The sequence below is a fragment of the Camelina sativa genome, chromosome 16 (genome assembly GCF_030686135.1).
Source record: "Camelina sativa cultivar CO46 ecotype springtype chromosome 16, ASM3068613v1".
NCBI classification, from domain to species: domain Eukaryota; kingdom Viridiplantae; phylum Streptophyta; class Magnoliopsida; order Brassicales; family Brassicaceae; genus Camelina; species Camelina sativa.
The window spans coordinates 23,636,542-23,663,944 of NC_141895.1; the positions used below are offsets into that span (position 1 = coordinate 23,636,542).

The 27,403-nt window shown below is 34.4% G+C and overlaps 3 protein-coding genes, 1 long non-coding RNA gene and 1 pseudogene across 6 annotated transcripts; 1 reads left to right on the forward strand and 4 right to left on the reverse strand.

The window, feature by feature from the left end:
* Positions 1-343: 343 nt before the first annotated feature.
* LOC104751567 (eukaryotic translation initiation factor 5B) lies at positions 344-5,273 on the reverse strand. Its single transcript, XM_087493200.1, is given in 11 exon segments — positions 344-475; positions 590-709; positions 806-1,075; positions 1,077-1,115; positions 1,118-1,483; positions 1,579-1,689; positions 1,778-1,868; positions 1,949-2,049; positions 2,144-2,251; positions 2,345-2,877; positions 2,965-5,273. Coding segments are annotated over 11 exon segments (3,339 nt in total). The 5' UTR covers positions 4,433-5,273.
* A 135-nt stretch (positions 5,274-5,408) lies between these two features.
* LOC104751568 (chaperone protein dnaJ 10) lies at positions 5,409-8,476 on the reverse strand. Its single transcript, XM_010473525.3, has 10 exons — positions 8,139-8,476; positions 7,840-7,899; positions 7,419-7,501; positions 7,161-7,320; positions 6,944-7,070; positions 6,681-6,839; positions 6,376-6,554; positions 6,202-6,282; positions 5,965-6,105; positions 5,409-5,741 (listed from the first exon to the last, which is right to left on the reverse strand). Exons 1-10 carry the CDS (start codon positions 8,223-8,225, stop codon positions 5,622-5,624), a joined length of 1,197 nt encoding a protein of 398 aa, XP_010471827.2. The 5' UTR covers positions 8,226-8,476; the 3' UTR covers positions 5,409-5,621.
* Positions 8,477-9,794: 1,318 nt separating this feature from the next.
* On the reverse strand, positions 9,795-10,847 carry LOC104753882 (putative F-box protein At1g76830 pseudogene; annotated as a pseudogene).
* Positions 10,848-15,163: 4,316 nt separating this feature from the next.
* Positions 15,164-18,768, reverse strand: LOC104751569 (histone-lysine N-methyltransferase ASHH1). Of its 3 annotated transcripts, none has more exons than XM_087493411.1 (11): positions 18,477-18,768; positions 17,868-17,924; positions 17,699-17,763; positions 17,456-17,612; positions 17,159-17,245; positions 16,906-16,990; positions 16,732-16,825; positions 16,445-16,643; positions 16,314-16,348; positions 15,753-16,212; positions 15,164-15,655 (listed from the first exon to the last, which is right to left on the reverse strand). In XM_087493411.1, exons 2-11 carry the CDS (start codon positions 17,886-17,888, stop codon positions 15,383-15,385), a joined length of 1,476 nt encoding a protein of 491 aa, XP_087349537.1. In that variant the 5' UTR covers positions 17,889-17,924; positions 18,477-18,768; the 3' UTR covers positions 15,164-15,382. The 3 variants fall into 3 exon arrangements, with proteins under 3 accessions (XP_087349537.1, XP_010471829.1, XP_087349536.1); XM_010473527.3 differs by having other exon boundaries at positions 18,095-18,565; XM_087493410.1 differs by lacking the exon at positions 18,477-18,768 and having other exon boundaries at positions 17,868-18,091.
* A 699-nt stretch (positions 18,769-19,467) lies between these two features.
* LOC147925893 (uncharacterized) lies at positions 19,468-20,231 on the forward strand. Its single transcript, XR_015585329.1, has 2 exons — positions 19,468-19,689; positions 19,775-20,231. It is a non-coding gene; the product is annotated as an uncharacterized LOC147925893 (long non-coding RNA).
* Positions 20,232-27,403: the final 7,172 nt, after the last annotated feature.

Below are 27,403 nucleotides of genomic sequence, written 5' to 3' on the forward strand. Positions count from 1 at the left end.
AGAAAACAAGATAAAAAAAACTAAAAGTCCAAAGGAAACTAGGAAGCATCCTCTATGTATAATTTAGACAAGAACATTCTTTTGTCTCTCTCCTTAACCTCTCTCTGTTATTTTGTAAATGTTTCGATTAGAAGCAGGAAGATGTATCTCATTGTTTTAAGGTCCAGAGTAGACATGTGAATGTTCAGAAAATCTTGAAGAGACTCTTCAGTACCACAATGAGATCCCATTTCTCTTTCGACATTTCATTCTGCAATTGTAATGGTTTTTTTTTTTTTGGTTTTGGTCAGAACGATGATGATGATGATTTATAGAAAACGCAGAATGGGAACTAACTTTTATCTTATCCTCCGCTTACCATGTAGCTTTCGTTGAGTATGTCGATAGATCTCCTCGAAATGTGACTCACAAGCTCATCTTTCTTGTCAAAGTGCCTTCCAAACGTCTTCTGTTCTTCACGATTTGAAGCAACAATCTGTGTTATACCACCAGAGAAAAGCATCTTGATTACAAGGTGAATGCATCAAGTTGAAACTTAAGCAACCATAAGTACTCTTTTGTCTCTCTCTGTAAAAAAAATTGTTATTACCTTAATCGCCACCTCGTCGCCTTTCTCTGCATAGTCAACAGGGTTGCGGTTCTTCTCAATAGAGGCAATGCGGCCAATATCTATAAACTCTCTGCTGGGGACACAAATGGGGGTTCCGATCTAAAAACCAAGACGAATGTTAAAAAGAATGAGAATCCTCCAATGACTTGTATGTGCAAGTTAGCGAGAGAATATAGAAGAGTAAGAATAGGATACCTTAAGTATACCGTCGACGACCTTAACTCCAAGGATTATTGGGTCTTTCTTATTGAACTCACGTAGAATGTTAAGGATACATGGGAAGACTACTTCATCGGCTGATTCCTTCTTTTTCTCCTCTTTGATTTTCTCAATGTAATCCTTATATAGATCGAATAGATGATAGATGATATCAGCGCAGAAGATTTTAACTCCCATATCGTCAGCAAGTTCACGAGCCTCTGTAGTCACTTTGACGTCAAAAGCCAAAATTATAGCATCTTCTTTTTTCTTCTCCAGCATCACTCCAGCCTTCATTATATCCTTCTTATGCACAGGCCCTATGCCAATACCACTGACTGGTATCCTTACAGCTGGGGACTTCAAGAATTCAAGCAATGCTTCTAATGACCCTAGTGTAGACGCTTGTACATAAACTCCTTCACTACTTTTTTCAATTCTGCTCATAACTGACTCCATATCTTCCATAACCGAATTCTTAATTGCATCCATGTCATCATCAGGTCCAACCACATGCAGGCAAGTACCAGCAACTGCGCGTTCAAGTCCCTGAGCAGTAATCTTGATGCCCTGTGCAGCCTTTATTTTTTTGTGATGCAGATAAGTACCCTTCACCCTTGACTCCTTCATTGGATGAGAAGTTAGTAGTGCTCTAACCGTTGTGACAATAGGTTCCTGAAATATGAGGAAGATATAAGATCAGTATACTAAGTTCTATGTATACCCACTACATTACTTGTTTGGATTTAGAATATAAAGTTTTTACTTGCCTGTAGCCCACAAACGACGATTTGATCACCTTCATGGAGTTCACCGTTTACCAACACAACATCAATTGTTGTACCATGGCCTTCAATAACTTTGACCTCAAGGACAGTACACTATTCAAAAATTTCAAGAAAGGATCAGAATCCTCATGCTGAAGTAATGCAGAAACAAGTGTTACCTTAAAAGAGATAGGAGAGAGACCTGCACTTTGTCAACATATGTAAGTTTCTCAACCATTGTTTTCTGAGCCCATTGAACCAAAAACAGCAAGAGATCTGGGATCCCTTCCCCACTGCAAATATCAAGAACCAACTTTCTTAGCAAGACATCTGTTACGCTGTACATTAGAAACAAATAAGCAGAGATACATACCTAATAGCACTAGTGGGAACAATACTGAGATATTCTCCCTTTTCTTTATTCTTGTAATAAAGCTCAGTGTTGAGTCCTTGCTCCTTGAACTGGGTTTTAATCTGGGAACACCAGTGAAACAACATAACTTGAACGATATGTAAACCAAAGTGATAGCTCAAATCATACATAAGAAACTCTAGATGTATGACTTACCTCAGCGAGCTTCATGTTAAATAAATCTTTAACATCTTCAGTTTGCTGTCTAATTGCCTTCACGAAAGGAGCATTCTTGCATTTTTTCCATCCAGAAATCCTATCCACCTGGAAGTTTAAGAATTTATTTCCCATCTATATAAGTTTCTCCCACTTTGTTCATTGTTTACCCCATCCAAACAGAATGACAAGCAGTCTCACCTTATTCAATGCAACAATGAACTCTGTATTCCTCATTCTCAAGAGATTTAGAGATTCTATTGTTTGCGGCTGTAACCGATGCGTTATGTCAACCACCAAAATGGCAATGTCGCACAAACTTGAACCTCTAGACCGCAGATTCGTGAAGGACTCATGGCCAGGTGTATCGATAACCAATACACCGGGCACATTAAGTTGTGCATCAGCTCTCAGTTCCATAGTCCTCTCTCGGATGTTTTCCGCAGGTAAATAAGTTGCACCAATCTGCTGAGTAATACCTCCAGCCTCACCTTCCTGTACATTTGTTCCTCTGATGCAATCCAACAGCTTTGTTTTACCAGCATCGACATGACCCATGATACAGCAAATAATAGAACGGAGATTTTCTCCACCTTCTTCTATAACTTCACTCGAAGCTAAACCTTTACCCTTCTTAGCACGTTTTGTCTGCTTAGCATCTTCCACTTCATGCACAGCTTTTACAGCAGCTGTTGTTGGGTTGCTCATACCTGCTGGTTTTTCAGCTTCAGGGTCTGTGTAGAAATTCAAAAGATAAAATTAAAAATAGATATTGGATGAAACACTAGGAAGAAGAACAAAGAAATACATTTCATACTAACCTGAATCGTGTGTCTTTGATACAGCATCCTTTAATTCTTTCTTAACCACAGGCTGAGCTTCTTCATCTTCATCATCAAAATCACCTTTAAGGTTAAGATCAACAGTATCCCAGCTTTTTGCATCCCACTCATCTTCTTCATCATCTTCCTCAACCCCATTCTCATTCTCCTGAGCTACATCAGCAGGTTGTGATTTCTCATCTGTGTTTGCTGACTCTATTAAATCAACCTTTTCAGTGTCTGCTGAACCCACTTCACCTAAAGGAACTGGTTCACCTGCATGATTCTCTTTTGGCTCTACCTCATCTTCCACCTGAATAGAAGTGTCATTGCCTTTCTGGCGAGATGATTTTTTCTTGTTGACATAAATGGGACGCTTTGAAGAAGTAGCCTCACCATCATTATCTGCAACAGGAAGACCTCCACCAGCAGCCAGGATCTGATTCTTAAAAGCCTCCCTCTTCTGAGCTTCAGTCTTTTGCTTTGCAGTTAGAAGCTTGCCCTCTTGCTTCTTCCTCAAGAGTTTCTCCTTTTCCTTTTCCTTTCTCTTACGCTTAGCCTCCTCAGCTTGAGCCTCAAGCTCTTCCTGCCTGCGGCGCTCCTCTTCCTCCTTTCTTAATTTTTCTTCTTCTTCCTTCTTTTTTCGCTCTTCGGCTTCTTGCCGCCGTGCAAGAGCCTCTTGCATCTCTCTAACATGTTTGGGAATTTTCTTCTCTGCTGCTTGACCCTTTGAATCCTTCTTCTTCGGCTGTTGTGCCTCAGTTACTGATTCTTCTTGTTTTTCCTCCTTAGCCTCTACATAAGAGGTTGCTGCTTTTTTTTCCTTCTCTTTCTCCTTCTTCTTTTTCTTTTTCTTCGCTGCAGCACTCTCAACAGTCTCTTCTTTTCCTTCCTTCTCACCAGCATTCTCTACCGGTGCAACTGGCGCAGGCTGAGCTTGAACTTTCTCTTCTCCAGTGGTGGATGAAGCAGCAGGGGTTTCTCCAAGTTCTGCAAGAAGTTTGTCCAAATCATCCTCTTCCTCTACTGTCCTTCCACTCTTTTTCTTCTTCTTTTTCTTTTTCTTTCCACTTTCTACAACAGGAGTTTTAGCTAGACCACTTTCGTCTGCAACTGAGTCATCGCCTAATGAGGCCAAGACACTGCTGCCCTTCTGTTTAGAAGATTTCTTCTTACCCGAAAACGTGATTTCACCGGGAGAGCCTTCTTCCTCATCTCCATCAACTTCTTCGCTATCATCACCACCAAGGATATCAAAAGCTAAAACCGCAAAGCCTTTTTTACCCTTGTTCTTCTTCGCAGCGATAACAACTTTCTCTTCTTCAGTATTTATTGAGTACTCATGATCCTCATCAATTTGAGCAAACTTCTTCTTAGATTTAGTAGCACCAACGACAGATGACGCAGCAGGTTGCTGCTCATCATCATCATCATCTCCACCACGAGCACTCGGCTTCTTCCGACCCATTGATTTATTTCACGCACGATATTGAATCGGTTGTGATGACATCTTTTTATATGTCGCATTACTGAATCGAGTTCATGCATCTTTTAATTTATTATTATTTTAAATAAAAAAAATCTATTCTTTAATAAATTTCTAAAATTATTTATAACCCTAATATCTTATTAGATTTAGTATATGGTAAAACCATTCAAAAGCTAGAATGAAAGCTAGCTTATTAGAAGATTTCATTCTACTAAAAGATTTCATTTTAATTAATGTTTTCTTAGAATGAAATCTCCCCTTATTAGAAGATTTCATTCTACTAAAAGAATCCAAAATAATTTGAATTAAAATCATTTTAGGAATTTACTTTAATTAAATTTAATTTATTTTAATTAATGTTTTACACAAACAATGTTTTAGTTAATTAATCATTCTACACAAACAATTTCCTTTTTTTTTGGTGGAAACACAAACAATTTCATTTTAATTAATGTTTTATAGAATGAAATCTCCCCTTATTAGAAGTAATCATTCTACTAAACGAATCCAAAATAATTTGGAATAATCTAAGAAAACAATTCATAGGTAAAATTGAAACTATCTTCCAAATTTTTTTTTTAACATAGAAAATTGTTTTTTAGTTTTTAAATATATTAACTTACTTTTTTGAATTTTAATAAATTTTAATATAACGAAAAAGGTAATTAAAGAAAATTTACATTAATTATTGGATTAGTCATTTATAAAACATTAATTAAAATCTCCCCTTATTAAGATTTCATTCCAAAAAAATCAAGAATAATTTGGAGAATAATTTAAGAAAACAATTCATAGTTAAAACTTAAAACTGTCTTCCAATTTTTATTTTTTTAAAATATTTTACCTTAGTTTTTTTAAATATTAATTAATATATTGAAAACAGTAATTAAACAAAATTTACATTATAAAATATAAAATTATCGGTGTAGTATTAGTGTAACATCTATTAAAGATATTTTCATGTACTTTCAACATTAATAAATTACTTCTAACAAATCCCAAATTCACATTGCATCCCCCAAAACGAAAGAAAAAACAACGAAAATTTTACATACATGGCACACAACTGCAATATCAAATATGCTAAGACTGCATGGTACATATAATATACAAAAGGGTTTTGAATAAGCAAGAAACCGCTACAGAGATACCTCTGATCTCACCTGAATCAATCATAGCCAGTCGAGGAGTGCTTCCCTGCGCCAGGAGGTGGTGCTGGTCTTGGGAAGTAATAGTTGAACCGTTCATCTCCTAGTTTGATTTCTTCCACGTAAGGGCTTTGTGGTTCCTATTAGATTACCAAACAAGAAAACAGTTAACTACTTTCGATTTGAACTGTTTATGAGATTGTGACTGATTCAGAGTGTTTCTACTAAACAACACAAGCATGAATGTTATGTCTATCTAACACAATTCAGAAAGAAGATTTATCCATCGTTGAAGATGGAGAGTGATGAGTTTGGTGAAATGGAAAGATCAAAGATAAGCAAAAGGTTCATGTGAAATGATACCTGAGGACCAGAGGTGGAGTGAGATGCTTCACTGGATTTTGGTGATGTAGAGGTATCATGGTCGTCACCCCTTCCATTTCCGTTTAGTTTTTGAGGTTCATTATTTTCTAAAGGATCACTTTCACTAGCTGTTTTGGCTCTCTGTATGAATGCTTTAGGTTAGGCTTGTATCTTAATTCCCAAATCACACTCTAACAACCCGTCAGACTATAAGAAGGAAATGAAACCAGATATTACCTGGAAGATCCTCCCCAGAGTTTTTAACCCTCTTGCTCTTGTACGAAGCTCCTCTCTTTTGGCTTCTGGATCTTGAAGAACCTGAACAAAAAGAATCATAGATAAGCTTACAAACCATAGAAACTAAACAAAGAGGTCAGATGTGAACATGAGTATTTGTTAAGCTAAACAAACCAGCTGACAAACTCGACAAAGAGTGGCTTCGATATCAGCAACATTGAGCTTCCACAGTGAATCAATCATCACTCTTTTATGGGTTTGAAGGTATTCCTCAAGTTCCTCCTCAGTATAATTTCCTTCAGTATTCAGCTGCCTTTTCATTTCCTCCTGCAACTGGAACAAAGCATATGCGCCTAGGATGACAATAAACAGCCAGGAAATGAAAACAAAATCACTACATGTCTTGCTTCCTAAGAGAGAAAAACAGATTTTAGAAATCTAACAAAGAACGTTCTTGATTAGTTTTTCTTTAATCTAACCTGTTGCTGCTGTTAACTGAGATTTGATGAAATGACCTTTGTTCCTAAACCATTCAGCAACGAATGGTACTCCGAGATAAATAGCTTTCTTCCCTAACTCTTTTGCTGCTTGTCTTACATATATATACCCAATTGTATTCAACATATCCACACCATAAGCTGAAGAAATAGAAGAGGGTGAGACTCGTTTCAGCACAGAGATGGCATTGATTGAAAGAGAAAGCATAACTACAGAACACGGAACACTCTACAGAATATATTACCTGCATTTGAGAGTCTAGCTACTTCAGCTTCAGCTTTACTGACAAATTCGTCTTTGTTTATCACATATTCGTAGAGTCGGTCTTTAAGAACCTCAGAGAGCTTGTCTTCTCTTTCTTTCTGGACAATCTGAAACAAAACACAATCTACAGTTTTAGCAAATTTTGTACAAGGAGGACATGGTTTTGAGCAGGGGACACTAATAAATCCAAAACTTACCCTCATTTTTTCTTGAATCTTTTTGGTATCAAACTCATCCCCTTCAGTGAAGATATCAAGTGAAGCCATTGATGCCATAGCAAGTTGTCCTATGTACCCTTCGAAAAGTTCACTACCAAAAAGCATCGCAAATATTGCAGCAGGATTGATGATCGCATCACTGAAAAAAAAAGAACAAAAACAAGTAAGCACCAATGAAAAAAGTCCCAACACTTTTCGCACCCATGTCGGTAAACTCGACAAGAAAACGAGACTAACGTTGAGATCCCTGACTTGCCACAAGCATCATAAGCTTGGCGTTGTCCAGAATCACTTAGCACTTGATAGGCTTCTCCCAACACCTGAATAACAAGTTACTGTTTGAAAAATAATCTATCCAAAACATCCAATACAAGCAGATGATAAGAGAGAATACAACTCTCAAGACACATCTCCACTAGCCATGTAAACCATACATAGAAGAGATTAACAGGAACACCAATTCTCATTCTTGATATATTTAGAACATGAACTTATTCCACTACCCTCAGACATGAACCTATAAAATCCAAGAATTTTGGAGATAAAAATTGGTACTAATGATTACAATAGACAACAAAGCTAATCACCAAAGTAAGTGTTCCCGAATCTGACTGGAATTTGTTAAAAGCTCAATCTTTTATCGAAATCTAAAAGTAACCTGAAAGTTTTGTGCAGCTTGAGGATCATCTGGGTTTTTATCTGGATGAACTTGGCGTGCCTGTGTATATAATAATAAACAAAACGACCCAACACAATCACTATACCGTAAAAAAAAAAAAAAAAAAAAAAAAAAACTAGAGATTTCAAAAGCTATAATAAATCTCTATCACTCCATAAAGTATAAGTCAAATTCGTGGATACTCGAATCATCATCACTCCTCCCTGAATTCATCAAACTCACCGGATCCAAAAAAACAGAAGAAACCCATAATAAAATCATAATAATAAAAATTGAACCTTTATATAGTAAGCTTTCTTGATCTCAGCTTCAGTAGCAGTTGGGCTAACGCCAAGCACATCGTAGTACTCCGTTTCCTTCACCATCTATAAATAAAAGAACCCTCTTTCTCTGATGAGCAAATCTCTCTTCTCTATTCTCTTTCCTCTTGTTTTTAGTCCGACGCCGGCGACGAGATTTTAAAATCAACCGCAAGAAGTTTTTTTTTTGGCTCTCTTCTTTTACTACGATGCAATATTTCAACTCAGTTTCGCTGAGTCAGATGGGTCAAACTAGAAAAAGTCTCAAACTTTTACTTTGAATGGTGCTCAGTGGGGTGACTTGTGAAATCGACTATGAAGACTTGAAGACCAAACCATTTATATATATATATATTGTAAGCTTCTCATTGGCCCTTTTTTCCTTTTTTCCGTAGATTCTATTTTTCATAAATCATTATTATTATTTTTTTTGGCAACACATCAATTAATAAACAAAAAACTTACAGATGAAGGAAAAAATTTTTTTGATATAACAGTAAAACTTCTATAAATTAATAAGGTGAGGACCATGAAATTTTATTAATTTATAGAGGTTTTAATTTATGAAGAGATTTTCTCAGTTTCATAATTTTAAAAATTTTCTATTACAACAAAAAATAATGTTGTTATCATTTACATTTTTAAAGAGTTTTCTTAATTTATAATATTTTTATCGTAATATGATAAATTTCAATTTGTTTACTAAATTATATAGATAAAAATGATAAATGTTAGAAGTTTAGAGTTTTGAAGAAATTGCTAATACTATCCTTTATGGTAATGATGAAATCTAAGAAGATATTGCGGTACTTTTAAAACCTGTTATTAAATAAACAATTATCGCATCTAGACTCTCCACAATTTTTAGATGCGATTGAGAATACAACAATGAAAAAGATTAGAGATGAGTTTCAACAATAATACAAATTCAAAAATAGACAAACAACAATAGAATCATATTTCACTAGATTTTCTTAGATATACATGTGTATATATATATATATTTAGTTTATTTGATTATTAATTTATGATATTGATGAGATCATATTTTTACATAAGATTTTCACAAAAATTATTATTTTATTATTTTATCAAAATGTGTCATTTTTTACCCCGCCCCAACTTGGAACCGGAAAAATTTATTAATTTATAGCGAATATTAATTTAAAGAGTATTAATTTATAGAGGTTCTACTGTAACTCACAAACAAACAGATTAAATTCGGAAATTCAATGGATTTTAGGGATACATTTTGTTGCCAATTTTTTTTTGCTTTCTCTTTTTCATTTTCTTATTTCTTCTTTCTTCTTTCTCTCCCTTTTCAGTCACAATTGTTAAATCACATGGGTAATGTTTGTTGTACGAGTTAATTATGATTTTGTATTAGTTATTACAAAGAACTAAATTAATAAACATTTATCTTTCATTATAAATAAAGAGGATGAACGTACGACAACAGAAATGTAATTACGACCAATCCCAGAACATTATTATATAGCATAAATAAAGATTAATTATGGACAATAGAAATGAAAACTTAACAAATCCCAATAAAAGTAAGCTTAATAATTACTAGTATATATGGCTAGTACTTAGAGAATATTTAATCCCAATGAATGGACCAACGCTTGTTCTTCAGACAGGCAGAGGATTATGGACATAATTATCCAAGAATGTATCAACGTAACGGTCCTCATCTTGACCTGGACCCAAAAGTTGAACCACGGATTTTCTAAATGTTTGCGTACTCGTATTGTAAAAGATCACAGTGACTGACCCCTCTGTCGTAACCTTAGTTGGTGAGAAAACAAGCTCGCCTGTTCTTGTGGTACCTCGGAAGCGATCGTAGTCACATAGTTCATTAGCTGCAGGACCTCTAGTGTTGTCTCTCCAGTTACGAATCAGTATGCGTCGTCGTTCTTCGAAAACCGGCCAAGTATCAAAGTACACATCGCCGTTTGGGTCATAAGCGAAACCATTTTTGTCGTCCACCAACACAATTTTCTTGTCGTAATTGACAAGTCTCCAATTACCTATATTGATCAGATCGACTCCGTCAGGTGATGGAATGGGTGTAAATTCTTCAGAGCTGACGTTGAAGCTCATTATATCATTCTTTGTGTGAGTATCATCATACTTGCACTGAGCTAGGTAGTACAAAGTTCCTCTGTCGTCAAATACTCCATGATGACCAACCGAAGTATGAGGAACTTTGCATTCGATTCTTCTCCAAGATTCTTCTTCACCCGGCCGTCCCACCGTCAAAACCTCATATGTTGGGTCCCATAAATTTTCGAGATTGGACTTTATACATAACAACTTGAATGCATCATTTATTTCATCGTATCCGAAATGAGTTTCTATCAACGTTTTTTCATCCGCTTGGATTCTTGCTATAGTCCGACAAGTTTTCGTAGCCCGATTGTAAATCGAATACCTATAGTGTTTATCTTCTTTTACGTCATGAAAACAGATCAAACCTCGGACGGGTGGAGAAGCAATACAAAATCCTCCAGTGAAGCTGATCTGTTTTTGAACAGACGACAACAGAGGTTCCTCCTCTTGATTTATAGAGTGAACTAACCCACGGCATTTGTTAGATGTTTCGTAGTCGTTGGTAGCGAGTAACACTTTGGGCCTTGTTTCTATCTTTCTGGCCAAACTAATTTCGAAACTTGTTCCCTCCATTTTTTTTTTCTTCTTCTTGTTTTTCTCTAGCTAAGCTTATGATATTTTGTTTGTGTTATGAGACTGATGAAGGATGATAACACACCAAATTTATAGAAAATGATCAGAGCTGATGACTTGTTGAGTCTCAAAACACGTTAAACAATTGCGTATAACGTTAGCCAATCAATTAGTAGTATAGAGATTATTGGACGTCAACCATCAAATTGACAGATTTTATTTCCTCTTATGTTTTAGTTCTTCAGTTATAAAATGAATACCGCGTCAAAAAATATGGATTTTTGTACAAGGTGAAAACTTGTTTACCTCTTTGTATAGAGAGTTGTTTACAAGAAAATGCATTCACACGTCAAAACTCACTCATTTTTATGAGTAATTTAGCAGAGAGATTTGGTGCCAAGGTTTTCTTTCGTAGCACACATGATATATCTACTCATCTACCACAAAATCAATTTATACATAGAAACACGTTTTTATATATCTTTTTAAAAGTTCTTAGTTTTCACTTTAATTAATTCTTTGTAAAAATTGTTGAAAAGTTAGGTTTAAAACTTAGTCCCATAGAAGATTAATTGTATGCTTTATGTGAGGATTTAGAATTTTAATAAGAATATATAAGTTTCAATATTAAGTACTTGTCACCATGTTTTCTTAATATTGGTTAAATTAATTAGCGCAGGGTTCATTGAGCTACTCATTGCATGGGATCTTTACGTGGTCCGAGTACGTACCCCAACAAAAGCTATGCTAACTCTCCAAGATAACCATAAAATTTAACAGCTTAGTATAGTCATAAATTGTTGGTTTTAAAACTTATAAATCAATTTCTTATTTAGTATAATTTTGGAGTTTGGAATACAACACCGAGACCTTTCAGTATCTTTTCAAGCAGTGACATGAGACAATTTGCTTAAAGACCATGTATCATATAATTTACAAGACACCAAGTAACTTAGCCACAATACACGTTTTTTTTTCCTAAGGTATTTTTTCGAAACTAGTTTCCATCATTTTTCTTTTCTATTATATATATATATATATATATATATATATATATATATATATTCTTGTGTTCTGAGACTATAACAAAGACGTGAAATTTATGAAAACAAATCTCAGAGTTTGTTACCAACGTTGTAATTAGTAGGTGACATTTCCTTTCAAAATATGGATTTAATGTTTCGTCGAAGGTCTTCACTTTACCACTTCATAACAGAATTATGCAAGAAGAAAAATTGGGTTTTACACGTCAAAACTTACTCATGGTATGATACTATGATAACTAATTTAGCAGAAAGATTTAACTTAAACGAAAGGTTTTCTTTTCATCGTCCACATTTAATCATCTATTACAAAATCAGTTTATATATCAACGCGTTTTAACTTTTAAAATTTTTTCTTTCAGTTTTAACTTTAATTCTTTGTAAAAATTGTTGAAAGGGAGGTTTAAAGGTTGTATGCTTTGTACTATGTGAGAATTTAGAAAATTTAATAAGATTAATTATATAATTTTTGATTCTGTAATTGGTTAAGCAAATTTAAAAGTTATTTACAAATGTAGTAGCAAGGGAAGAAAAGAAACAGAGCTGTATAGGTATAATTCAGTGTTAAGATTATAATTTCAGTGTTTAAGTATTTACTCATGAGTTTTCTTAATATTGGTTAGTTAATTAGCAGGGTTACAAATTCATCCTGCAATATTTTTTTGTCGGAATGATGATTGATGATTCAAAGAAAACGCAGAAGGGGGAAACAAAACTCATCTATCCTCCACTTGCTCTGTAGATAGTTACGAGTATGTCGATAGATCTCCTCGAACCGTGACTCACATCACAAGCTCATCTTCCTCGTCAAAAGTGCCTTCCAAACGTTCTTCACGATTTGAAGCAACAATCTGTAATACCACCAGAGAAAAGCATCTCAATTACAAGGTGAATGCATCAAGTTGAAACCTGATAAGCAACCATTTGTAACTATCTTTTGTGACAAAAGTTGTTTTGTTTCTCTCAGTAAACAAAAGTTGTTGATTTTCTCCACGCAGTTTTTTCAATTTTGCAAAATGCTACCAAATTTAATGAAATAAAAAATTCAACATGTTTTGAAATATTTGAAATATTTAATGCATTGACTTTAATATTAGTTACCAAAAATCTCAAATTAATTATAAGTAAGATTTTTAAAAATAAAGAAATATTTCTACCTCATTCAAACATATAAATGTATGATTTCTTTCATTTTTATTTGAATTTATATTTAAATGATCTTGAATTATTGTATAATACATTTTGTTAATAAAAATTGTGATTTTTTCCTCTATATGATGTAATACAAATTTTTTTAAACGGACATATATTACTCAGTTTACATATACAATATCCCACATCGCCTTAAAAAGTTCCGTAATGGTTCAGATTCATACTATAAAAGAGACCAAAATGATTCATTATACAAAAATCTTGATTTATCAGGCATTCAAACATAAAAAAAAAAATTATTTGGTTTATTCCGGTTCTTTATTTAAGATTTTTAAAAAATTAAATATTCTAAATATTTATATTTTATAAAAAGTAGAAATATTATAAATATTTATAATTTTTAGAAAATTAAACTTTATAAAATGTTAAAATAATAATAATATTTAAACGTTTATGAAGTTTCAAATTTATAAAGTTCAAATATTATAAATATTTCAACTTTTTAAAAAGTTAGAAAAACCTTTAAAATATTAATAATATATTTAAATTTTTACGAAACTTCAAATATGAGAAATACTCAACCGTTTTAAGAAGTATTATAAATATTTAAACTTTATAAAAAGCGCAATCTTATACTGTAAAATGTAAATGGTTACAATCTTAATAAATAACATATCAACTCAAGCTAATATTTACAATACAAAACAATAAATATTAAAAATTAAGATGATATAGTGCGAGTTAAAATATCTCAGGACAGAGTTATATAACAGGACGGGTTTGTCGATATTTATATATATTTAAAATATCATTAATTTGGTGTTACACGGGTAAAACATTATTTCATTATTTTGTTAACACTATCGGTATCAGAGAATAGACATATCTCATTAAATTGATTAAATAAATATTATATAAAAAAACAAATTACATTACGATATTATATGGTTTAAACTTTAAACCATAAAAATTAACAATTATTATATGATTATAATATATTTAACCAACAAATACAATTTATAATTTAAATGTTTTAGTTATAAATAATTTGTCTCGCGGTGTACCGCGGATCCTAATCTAGTTTTTATGAGTAATTTAGCAGAGAGATTTGGTGCGACGGTTTTCTTTCGTAGTACACATGATATATCTACTCATCTACCACAAAATCAATTTATACATAGAAACACGTTTTTATATATCTTTTTAAAAAAATTATTAGTTTTCACTTTAATTAATTCTTTGTAAAAATTGTTGAAAAGTAGGTTTTAAAACTTAGTCCCATCGATGATTAATTGTATGCTTTATGTGAGATTTTAGAATTTTAATAAGATTACATAAATTTCAATATTAAGTATAAGTACTTTTTTTTTTTTTTGAAACAAATAAGCATAGTACTATTCACCATGTTTTCTTATATTGGTTAAATTAATTAGCGCAGTGTTAATATTGGTTAACTTAGTTAGCGTAGTGGTGAAGGGATTTATGTGCGCTAGTGTAGACGCTTGGACATAAACTCCTTCACCACTTTTTTCAATTCTGCTCATAACTTACTCCATATCTTCCATAACCAAATTCTTATTTGCATCCATGTTATCATCAGGTCCAACCACATGCAGGCAAGTACGAGCAACTGTGTGTTCAAGGCCCTGGGCAGTAATCTTGATGGCTGATGCCTTGTGCAACCTATATTTTTTTGTGATGCAGGTAATTACCCTTCACCCTTAAATCCTTCATTGGATGAGGAGTTATAAAACATCAAAGTTTGAAAAATTGTATATATATGAATATACTTTTTTTTTTTTTTTTACAACAACATACAAGATTGGCTCAAAATATAATATGTAAATTGAATAAGTTAATAATAGATTAACTTTAAAAACACTTAATTTTTGTAAGTTATTAACTGTATGCCATCAAAAGATTATATTCTATACAGTTGTCTTTCAATTCAATAAAATATCATTTTTTTTAAGAATTAGATTCCTAACATATTTCTTTCTCAATCTTTCTTTTTGTTGAAACATGTATTCTTTAGCATTTTAAATATAACTAAATTATCTTTAAATTTTTTAAGAAGTTAGATTATTATGTTAATACTACATTAACTTACTTTTGAGCATATTTATTACTATCAATTTAAATTATATTTAGAATAAAATATATCCAGATCTCAACCTTAACAAAATATTTTTGGCTACACTGATTAGTTAATTACTACCCTTTTTCCTCGAATCAATGGCTTTAAAGTTTAAACTGTAATCAATAATCATAATGACTTGTAATTCCAAGACTAATCAGAACCATCCGAGTAAGTTTAGCGGGTTTTGAAGCTCATTCTTATCAGGGCTCCAAGAGCTTAACCTGGTCATCGTTCCCTGCTTCCACAGGTTTGGTCTTTGTGTCCTGTGGCTTGATGGGAGTGCAAGCAATGTTCTTTATTACACTAGAGTATAGATCAAACTCTGCCTTGAGTTTATTACAGCTTGCTTGTATCCATTTCTCCGCCACACTTGTTGCTACACTGTCTTGGCTATCTCTCTCATGCTCTTCAATGGCTGGCCTTATCTCATCGTACAATGACGAGAGCCGTACTGCTGCGTCCTTCTTCACCTCCTGGGGGAGTGCAAGCAACAATTTGCCAAACACATCATCAATACCTTGTCTTGAATTTTAGTTTGTAGCTATATTAGCTTGAAAAAGTCTTTTATACCTCGTATTTGAGAATTTCATCTTGAGCTTCTTTGGTTGCTAGTAGCTGAACCACATTGGCTATGTCAACGTGCTTCTGAGCGACATTCTTTGTCTTTCCACCTGACAACGACGGCCTGCCTCTTTTCTTTGGAAGAGACTCCGACTTAATCTTGAAAATGTTGCCACGGACCCGTGATACGATTGCAGTATTATTCTGCGATGAATCTTGTTGTGAATCTTGTGAGAGCAGCTTCACATCTTCAGCTGTTTCGGTTTTAACAGTCTCCGTGAAAACAACATCTTCCTCCATAGGAGTTGAATCCGATTGATGAACAATCAGAGCAGTAGACTCCAATTGGTTCTCTGTCGAGATATCTTTCTCTTTCTCTTCATTTGTGTTGGACTCTTCATTCTTAGAGGGCTCAGATGTAAGCTCGTCCTCTGCAGAATCATAGACTGGAATTTTATCAACTGAATACCTGGAGACAAAAGAATAGAGATGGGCTTAAGTATCAAAATCCTTTCTCACACGATCTATGACCATCTCTATACATCAAAAAATAAGTGAAAAGGAAATTACCGATCGTCACCATCCTCCCATACATATGTATCCTCCTGCAATGGGTAGAAAGGTATAAAATTTGGTATAGACCAGTATGATAAAATATCATTTTCTCCATATTTTTGACAAATGATACAATTAAGTCTTGCCTGAAAGCCACGGGACTTGGCTCCAAGAAATCCAGAACATGCGACTGCACCACAGAGACAACGGACTTTCGCACCACCGTACCATTCAAAATTATAGTCGTAAGCCAATTCAGTCCGGGGAGAGATGCTCTCTTTTGCAAAGATTCCAACCCTAACTTCTCCCAGTACATTCCACTTCCTCGTCTCACAATTTGGTCTACTGCGGGAATATAGAGAAAGAAAGAATAAGGAACGTTTTTACAGATATGAATTACTTTGAAGCATGTAAAAAAGTCCAGTTGTTTTACCATGAATGATTTATAAACCTAGCAAGGCTTCCTTTCTTAGTGGCATCAATAGCCTCAGATGCATTAAGAGATATAATGTATGCATCCTTGACACCTGCCCATGTAGCACAATTTTTACATCACCTATAGCATTACAACACTCATCATCATCTCTGTAATGTAGTTACTACTCACCATGAGTTTCATAAGTTTGAGCCCTACGCTTTGCTTCTTTCCATGATGTAACTTCGCCACAGTACTCAATAATAAACTGTCCCGCCTGAATCGTAGCATCAAATACACCAGTCGTTTGATCAAACCCAACTAAATATTTACATCAACCATCTAATTTGCTCGTTTGATCAATAAAGTTAGATGAAAATTTCATAAACCATAGTAAAAGCGTATCAGAAATATTAAAGACACAATAAGAAGCTTGAGTCCTCACCTTTATGTCTTCAAGAGCCACTAGTCCCCACCCACGACCTTCGGACTTAATCAACTTTGTTTTGGCGTATTCACATTTTTGGAACTTCTGTGACCAGCAAAGCATGTAAAAGTACTAAGTAAAACATACATCTAACTGAATAAGTTGTATTTAAGCCCACACTAGTTCAAACAGGAACAGCTAAGAACACCACCAAGCCAGAATGACACTAGAAATTTACAGTAAGATCAACAACCCTTGTGCTTTAAACATGAAAACATAGAAGAAGAAGAAGCAAAACGCTTTAAACCAATTAACCTGATTCTTGCAATAGACACCACAAGGGCAGTATCCAGGAGTACATTCAGTGTTAGTAATCACATTCAGGCATCTCTCACCACAAGCACTGTCAGGGTCTCCAAAATCAAACTTGCATTCACAGATTGAAATATCTTCTTCCTTCTGTTTCTTGTGCCTACATACAGAGGCATTGAAACAACTCATATTGACAAGATAGATAACCAAAAAAGAAGCCAGAAGCATCAAAAGAAAGGTTCTTACTTTCGATATGAGAAGTCATTCTGATAAATGTGTTCATATTGTGGCAGCTCATCTCCTTCTTGATCCTTTTTTTTTACACAAACGCATACGAAACATATAAATATGTAATAATAAAAATAAATAAAAAAGGCTACAAAAACCAAATCGAAATCTCAGTCATAGAACTTACAGGATCACAAGAAAATTGCATTTTTTTTTTGTTTTGTCAAAGATTCTCCCAATTTATCTACAGAAAGGGAGACAATTTAGGTTTTAATCAATCTCTGGTGATTAAAAAGATCGACACGAACATTGGAAAGAAAAAAAGGAAGAAACTTTGCGCCTATAAACAAAACGAAAACGAAACCAAAGTAAACTATTTTATATTGGTGTATGAGCAAAACTGAAGAAGCTTACCTGAGAGAGAGAGAGAGAGAGAGAGAGAGAACGCGAGTCGACGACGATGAGCGAAGAAGAAGACCAATAGACGGCGTTAAAGTTTTTGTTTCACGGCGTTAAAATAAAAAAAAAATGTTTAACAGGAAAAAAAAACTTTATATTCTTCAGTTGTAATTTTTAATACTTTACCCAATCAAAACCGAGAAGAAAACCTTTTTTTTTTTTTTTTTTGCTAAGCATGTAAATATCATTAATAATGAAAGAGTTTAGGTTTTGCACAGAGAACCTAAGTTAAAGTAGCTAACGCAAAAAAAAATAAAGCAAGGCTACAATAATAATGGAATAAAGAAAAGGGTGTGTTAGCGGAACCAAAAAAGCATAAGGTTATTCCAATGCTTACGAAGTCTTCTAGCGGTGATGATGTTGCGAATTTCCCGATCGACCAACTTGAAGACTAAAGATGAAGATAACCTCTAGAAGGTAGCCTCTGGGAGTTGTGTAGAAGAAAAACTTATACATATCCATAGCACTTTTAATTTTCCTAAAATTATAATATAGTAATAAAAATTATTGTTATATTCATTTTAAACAATTATTTTGTTTGAGAGAATATTTACTTTTAATATTGTAATTGTTTGGTAAATCTATCTATATATTTTTGAATACTAATTAATTTACAATATTATAATATTTAAATTTGTCTGATGTATATTACAGTTTTATATTGTTTGTTGGTTGTATTTGCATTATTATTTTGTGAAATATTTTGAAGTAGTCCCTTATATATTAATAGAAAAATATTCTTAAGAAAGTGTTGATATGTCGGTGTTGGAGAGCTCAAGACACCAATGAATTTATTGCCTTCATTTTATGTATATTTTCATATAATTGTCATTGAATGATTTGAGAATATTCATTTTCAATTAATCAAAAAAATCAAACATTTAACCAAACATTTCAATTTTAAAATATATTTTAATCATTCTTATAACATATTTAATTATTAAAGTATATAATTATTAGATTTAATATTTTTTAAAACCCTAAATTATTCACCTATTATAAAAAATACAATAAATTATTTTCTTGAATAGTATTATATTTTCTATACAAGATGCTTAAAATATTATAGAGCAAAAAAAGATATATGTATAAATTAATGCTACAATGATTTCAATATCATATATGTTAGTTTTTTCTTAATCATTATAAGTTTTGAGGAAATTCTTTAACAAATGTTACAATCTATTTAATATTAGATATACTTAAACATATGTTGTGACTAAATTAGTTTATGGCATACATATATCACATTCTATTTAATATTAGGTATCACACATGTCATGATCTGATTTATATCAAAACTGGGCATTTGAGCGCATGTTAAGGTCAAATTTGATTATAAAATACCACTTTTATATGTTGCTATGAGTACTTCCAACATTTGGATTATAATAAGATCATCATAACCCACACAAAATACATAAAAAGAATTGTAAGTGAGAACAAGAACAAGTAACGGAAAATGGATTTGCTGGTTGGGCTGGTGCTGTGCCTCTTTTTTATGTGCTTGGTGGCTGTTTGTCTTATCATATGGTGCCTCTATAAACAGTGTACGTAAATCTTATAACAAAGTCGTAATACCTAATTGATGATGTGTTAAGTGTAGATAAACTTATATTCTTCTTTAATAATTAGGTTTGCCGAAGAATAAGCCGGCCATCCCCATTGCTGCGGCTAACCCTAACCCCACAGCTGCAGCTAACCCTAACCCCACAACTGCCGCTAACTCCAACCCTATTGCTGCGGTTAACCCCAACCCTATGGCTGCGGCTAATCTCAATCCCATGGCTTTGGCTAACCGCAACTCCATGGCTATGGTTAGCCGCAACCCCATGACTGTGGCTAACCCCAATCCATAACTGCGGTGAGGAAAGATGAGACTTTTTGACGATATTTGTAAGGTTCAAATTTGTTTTTGATTTAAAATTTCTCTCTTTAGTTTAGTTATAATATATTGGAACTATTGATATTATATATTTGTGAGATACCATTAGAGTATCTAGACTAATGTGGATGCTCTGACGGTAATTTGTATTTCTTTGAATAAGCATATTTATAAAGTATAAGCAATAAGCATATGTATTGACGAAAAGTCTATGTGTGATTTATTGTTACACTGGTTTAAAATGTGTTTGGATAATGAATAAATCTCACCAATTCTTTATTGATATAGTTTTTTTCTTCTTTTTACGGCGATTTCATTACTCAAATTCATCAAATATTATAACTTTGGTTTTATTGTATAAAAGAGTAACCGATCGAAAACAACCAGTAAAAAGTAAAAACCAAACGGTTTAATTATAGTTGAACAAAAATCAATTGGTAAAAGCTAAAAGCCTTTCGTTACCAAGCTACAACAGACCGTAATCATGAAGAAATGGCTGACGAGCCATAAGTATTTCTTCAATAAGAGCTTTTACAAATTACTGGGTATTACCCCCGTGAATTGTATACTGTTTTGTTTTTTAATTATGTTTCTTAATTATTTAAGATTTAAATTTTTTTCTTTCAAAAAGAAAAAAAAAATAGACTAAAAAGTTAAAAAGGTGAAGTAATATATATTGGGAAACTACATATTTCTAACAAAATATATGATTTGAATAAAATGTTACATGTGAGTACCATAATTTATATAAATGAATGTTCTGAACTCTCATAGAATATTCTTTTGTTGTCATCTTTTTAACTTTAGAAATTAAATACATACATAAAAAAATTTAAATATATATGTTTATGCATTTTATGAAACTTCCTCCATCTAAATGCACTCTAATTAAGAATGTACTTGAAAATTGACTTATAATTCTAATATTGGTTTGACCAAGAATGGCAAAATGTATAAATATTCCTGATATATTATAGGGCAGAATGAGAAGAATAACTTAGCCAATGAAATTGTATCATAATTACAAAACATTCATTTGAAATTTGAAAGTAAAAATGTTAGAATATCATTTGTTATTAAATACAAAGAGCTTATTTTTCTCATGTTCTCTCTTTTTTTTTTCTTCTTTTTTTTCCAAAAGTCAAAAGTACATCTTCTATGCATTACTTAGTACTTAATACATATCACTCTTTATTGTATTTATGTTTTTGTATTCTGATAAATTGATAATCAATATTTAGATCTAAACACAACTACATAAAATGTTTTATGATGACAGGTTTTGTGTAGACCCTGTCATCACAATTTGTTGGGTTTACAATTTAGTTTTTTTTTTTTTTTTTTGGAAAATATATACTAAGTTGAGAAGATATACTTGATGAATACGGGGGAAAATGAATTCGAGTATGTCTTCCAATTCAATCTTGGCTCTTAGCCCCCAAGGTACGAACATGTTGCGTTCTTATTCTTTCACGAAGCTCCGCATGTGACACGTGTAATAAAAAACTCATATCCTCATCTGTCTGAAAGTACTGTGAATCAATAATAGTAACAAATGACCAAACGTGCTCAACCTTTAGTAGTGTATACCTTGATTTAAAAATTGATTACTTAGGAGAAAAAGTTATCAATTTAACGAGTAAAGAATGAAGAACCTGCATTCGTGAACAACTGCAGATATGTTAGTCAAAACCAACATTCTGTCTTTTTTTTTATTGTGTTACGAAATGAACGTGTGGATCTCCATGAATGGTATAAAAAATCTAAAAGGTGAATGGCTGGGGAGGGTGTTGTACTTCTTTTTTTTTTTTTTTTGACAGGTTTAGATTTTAGTGGCTCTGTGGAGTTTTTTGAAATGTATGTATGGTCCGTCAAGGAGAGTGATTATATAGGTTTGATTTTTTAGATTGTTAATGACTTGCAGGTGTGGGCATAAGCTTGAACACCTCAAGCTATGCTAATCCTACCGAGTTATGAAATTAGGATTAGTTCTATTTAGGAGTTATCTAAATATGTTAGTTTACCGGTTTAGAATAGGAAAATTGTTAATTCTAGGATTGCGCAATTGTTATAAATACCAAGATAGTGTTTCATGAAGAGCTGCGCGTCTTAGGGTATTTTAGAGATCTTTTGATGGTATTGTTGAAATTCTATTTCTAATTAATAAATCCTGGACTTGGTCCCGGAAATGTAGGTTATCCGAACCCCGTTAACAAAACTTGTGTCTTGTTTACTATGCTCTTACATATATGTTCTCATACTTTAAACATATTAGATCTAGCCACATATATGTGCTTTATTTGGTATCAGAGCTTGTGTTCGATAGAGATCTCTTGTTTTGGATGTAATTCTGGATTTGTGGCTAGCGTAGAATTGGAAGCAGATGAGAATGACGAGTATTATGAAAAAGCAAAATAAATCATAAACTCCCAGGGTTTGTGCTATCCATCGGAGTTGTATCAAAATGCTACTTGTTTCTATTACCGCCGGAAACGATTGAGAAGAAAAGAGTTTTTTTTAACCTTGGGCTCGAAAAGAAAGGTATGATGAATTCAAGGTTCAAGATCGATGAAAAAGTAACAGCCTGAATTTATAGATATTTAGAGGAGGTGGCGGTTGTTGAACGGAATCGTGTTGCGGAAGCATCAATGAAGAAAGGAGAATCGTTTTACTCGTCACGGGTCTATGTGTTCTGTTTTTTTGGCCATGTCTAATTAAAATCAGGCCTATGAAGGTCCACTCTTTTAGTACGTATATTAAGTCTTCTGTACGTTCGCGTGTAGAAGGAAGCTCGTCTAGTAGCTTGTGAAACAGAGCCAAGGAGAGAGAGAGAGACCCAAGAGGGTGTTCTAAAAGTTGTATCCCATAGAGGACAAAGAAGAAATCGAAGATCTAATTGATTGATGGAATTGATATCAGAAGTCTGAAAGTTGTGATTTGTGTTGTTGTGTTTCTGGAAGAACGTGGGATTGAACCTTGTCAGCTTGTACTAGTTTGATTCCACGCGTGTTCGTTGGGAAGAACGTAAAACATAGTGAATTTGGTCTTCTTAATTGAGTTAGTTTTGTAATGGATTGGTTAGTAAAGAGAGAACCTGACAACGAGTCTGGAAGAGTTTATTTGTATTGATTGAGAATCAATAACATGTTTACCTTTGAGATGAAGACATATATCATGGAACTCTGAGGGAGCCGGAGAAGATGTCGTATTTGGTGATTTAGTGTTCAGGAAGTTATGTCGGAGTTGACAAAGATGAAACGTTTAAGAGTGAGGAAACGTTTTGGGTCTTGATGTTCCACAATTTGAAAGGATGTTCTCTTTATGAATCTCTGGTAAGAATAAAAAAATGAGATCATCTCAGAGATTAGTCACAGCTTTACGAACCTGAGGGAAGAAGTCAGTACTCTGTGAATTGGTGGTTCTTAGGAGAAGAAATCGAATGTGCATTTGTTTAGAGAATTTATAAGAGAAGAAAAGTGAAGATGGATTAAAGAATCTTCTTCACAACCAAAAATCTGAGTTTGAGAATCTTCGTCTCTATTGAGATTAAGTCTTATAAGGGAAGACATGTGTTTCACGGTGGAGAATTTATCAGAAAAAGGGTGGAGTCGAAATTCTGGTTTTCCAATTTCAACAAGATTGAAACACAATAGATTGTTTCATCACACGAATCTGAAGCAATTAAAGGCATATGCTAATCTTTGGGATTTTTCTGTTGGTCTCCTCACATGTTCAATTATTTTGGTGAGTTTGAAGTGTTTCTGTTTGTGAGTCTGAGTTCATAGGTGGAATTGTAGTCTTATCCGCCAGAACTTCTCAGTTGATCAGAGGAAGAATGAATCTATATTTTATAAGGTTCAATTATGTGAAGTAATTTACAGAAGAAAGCAATTTTTGAAGAATTTGGAGGAGGAGACACCAAGTGTTGTTTCAATTTGGATGTGGAGAAGCAACGAAGTAGAGAGTAATTTGGGAGTCTGCATCTTGATGGTTGAAGTCTGATATTGATGAACAAGAATGTTAAGCTTTATAGAAAGTGTTATCTCTGTAAATTGGATTTGCAAGAAGATGAACTGAAAAACGCTTACATTGAAACAAAGAAACTGGTCTCTTAAATAGACCTTGATCTTACACGATCATACAACTGGAAACCGAGAAATAAGCAACTTGCCTAACTGAAACAAAACACGTTCTACGTGTAGCTAGTCTACTCCTATAGACAAGGATGACTTATTCAACAAAGAAAAACAACTAGAAATAGAGTAGTTATCCGATACTCTTGATTTTATTCTTCATTTCCTCCCCTAAACTGGAATGTCACCTTTCCAGTTTACACTTCCTTAGCACCCACTCCCATCCTGCTCCTAAGCTTCTCGAACACCTCAAGCTTCACAGCCTTCGTCATTATATCTGCTACTTGATCTTGCGTTCCACAGTAGTTGAGTTGAATGATCCCCTCATTCACCAACTCTCTTAGATAGTGAAACCTGACATGAATGTGTTTACTCCTCCCATGTAGCACCGGATTCTTTGACAACTTTATAGTAGAACTATTGTCACAAAACAGAACAGTCCCTTCCTCTTGTTCGAACCCAATTTCTGACAGAACATTCCTGAGCCAAACTGTTTGACAAGCTCCATAAGATGCTGAAACAAATTCTGCCTCAGTGGTAGACAACGTCACAATCGGTTGTTTCTTGGAGACCCAAGAAACTGCTGCTCCTCCCAACATAAAGACGTACCCAGAAGTGCTTTTATAGTTATCAACATCACCCGCGTAATCACTGTCCACATAACCAACCAACTTCTGTTCTCCTCCATACTTATATTGAATACCAAAATCTCTTGTTCCCTGAATGTATCTCAGAATTCTCTTCGCTGCAACCATATGCTGCTCATTTGGACTTTCCATGTATCTGCTAACCAAATTTACTGAGTAAATCAAATCTGGTCTTGTAGCGGTTAAGTACCTGAGACTACCAACAAGCTGCTTGAATGTCGTGGGATTCACCTCTTCTCCTGCTCTTGCCTTGCTCAACTTAAGACCTGGAGCCATGGGATTTTTAACAGCATTGCACTCCTCCATCCCATACTTTTGTAAAATTTCTTCTGCATACTTCCTCTGATTTATAAATATCCCCTTCTCATCCTGAACAACCTCTACTCCCAAGAAGTACTTCATTTTTCCCAGGTCCGTCATTGAAAACTCATTCATCATTGAGCTCTTAAACTCCTCAAACATCCTAGTCGAGTTTCCCGTATAAACGAGATCATCGACATACATACTTACAATAAGGCAGTGCTCTTCTTCCCTTTTGACAAACAGTGTGTGCTCACAGTAGCATTTTTCAAACCCCTCCTTCTGAAAATAACCTTCAATGCGACTGTACCAAGCTCTAGGAGCTTGTTTCAGACCGTATAGTGCTTTCTTCAATCTGTAAACCTTCTCTGATTCGCCACTGACCTCAAATCCTTTAGGTTGCTCTACGAAGACCTCCTCCATCAGCTCTCCGTGTAGGAAGGCACTTTTAACATCTAGTTGGTAAACAGTCCAACCATTCTCTGCAGCTGTGCTCAGTATTACCCTGATCGTATCCCATCTTGCAACTGGTGCAAAGACTTCATGAAAGTCTACTCCTTCTTTCTGATGATAGCCCTTTGCAACCAGCCTTGCTTTGAACTTATCAATCTCTCCATTCTCGTTGAGTTTGGTTTTGAACACCCATTTTACCCCGATCACCTTAGCTCCTTCTCGCAACTCAACTAGTTCCCATGTGTTGTTTTCTTCTATTGCAGCAATCTCCTTCTCCATTGCTTTTCTCCACACTTCTTCTTTTGTTGCTTCATCATAGCTTTTAGGATCCTCTACGAACAATGCTAGTATCTCTCCATCCTCTTCTGTCACCAAGAAGCCAACACCTCTAGTGTCAAAGTCTTTAAACCACACTAGTCTCCTAATCGCTCTCTTAGATCCTTCTCTGACAGGAATTTGAGCTTCTGCGATTGGTTCAGCTTCCTCTCCCACTGCATTTTCTTCTTCCCCAACTTGATTTTCTCCTCCTACATTCTCTTCTCCCACAGGTTCGATCTCAGAATCATCCCAAGCCAGCTCTTTCTGTTCTTGTTTTTCTTCCCAGTCCCAACTTTTACTCTCATCAAAGTGAACGTCTCTGCTTATCACCATTTTCTTCGTTGCAGGATTATAGAGACGGTACGCCTTTGATTCTTTGCTCACTCCAAACATTACACACTTAATGCTCTTCTCGTCAAGCTTGATACGCCTTTCATATGGTACAAGGGCATAGGCTATACTTCTGAATACTCTGAGATGACACACTGATGGCTTCTGGTTGCTCCACTTTTCTTCTGGTGTGATATCTCCTAACACCTTCGACGGACTTCAATTCAATATGTGGACAGCATATTGAACAGCTTCTGGCCAGAAACGTCTTGGAACCCCCATCTCTAGCATCATACACCGTGTCATGTTCATGACAGTTCTGTTCTTTCTCTCAGCAATCCCATTCTGTTGCGGTGTGTATGCAGCTGTGAGTTGACGCTTGATACCATACTCTCTGCAATACTCATTAAACTCCTTAGAATTGAATTCTCCTCCCCTGCCAGAGCGTAGACACACCAACAACTCTCCTAGTTCCCTTTCTACACCAGCTTTGAACTCCTTAAAGACTCTACACCAGTCTTTAGCATCTCTGACAACGGCAAGGACTACGAACATCCGATTCTTTGACATTTTTGAGTGCATTATCATTCTTTTCTCCTCTTTGTGCCACACTTCACACACTCCATCTTCAATAATGACTCTTAGTCCTTTCTCCTGCAGCTGTCCCACGCTAAGGAGATTGTTCTTCAATCCGGGTACATAATAAACATCAGAGATTACTTGAATCCTTCCATTGATCTCAAGTCGCAGCTTTCCTCTTCCGTCTACCGACATTCTCCTATCATCTCCCAGCTTCACGTTTCTTTGAAAGGTATTGTCAAGCTCAATAAACCACTCCTTTGAACCACACATGTGATTGCTACACCCAGAGTCTAGGAACCAAACCTGCTCCTTTTCGGTTTTGACCTCCTCAATATGTGCCATCAGAAGCAAATCTTCCTCCATCTCAACGTAATTTGCTTCCTTGTCCCAATCTGGACATTCAGACTTGTAGTGCCCCATTTTATGACACTTGAAACACTGCACATGTTCTTTACCACGGCCTCTTCCCGGATGACCTCCTCTGCCTCTTCCTCTGGCTGGGTATCCTCCTCTGCCTCTACCTCTGATCGGTTTCCATTGCTCTTCCATCTTCAGAACTTTCTCCTCTCCATCATGTCTGATCATGTTTTGTTCATGAACTCTCAAGGAACTCTGC

Excerpts from the sequence above, each read along its gene's own strand:
- LOC104751568 (XM_010473525.3), bottom strand. The coding sequence starts at position 8,225 with ATGGTGAAGGAAACGGAGTACTACGATGTGCTTGGCGTTAGCCCAACT. Across the intron at positions 7,071-7,160 it reads AGATTCAAGAAAAAATGAGG|ATTGTCCAGAAAGAAAGAGA; the intron begins GTAAGTTTTGGA and ends GTTTTGTTTCAG. Across the intron at positions 6,840-6,943 it reads AGCTAGACTCTCAAATGCAG|CTTATGGTGTGGATATGTTG; the intron begins GTAATATATTCT and ends CTATTTCTTCAG.
- LOC104751569 (XM_087493411.1), bottom strand. The coding sequence starts at position 17,888 with ATGCAATTTTCTTGTGATCCT. Across the intron at positions 17,764-17,867 it reads TGCAATTTTCTTGTGATCCT|GATCAAGAAGGAGATGAGCT; the intron begins GTAAGTTCTATG and ends GTAAAAAAAAAG. Across the intron at positions 16,991-17,158 it reads TGGCTCTTGAAGACATAAAG|GCGGGACAGTTTATTATTGA; the intron begins GTGAGGACTCAA and ends GCTACGATTCAG.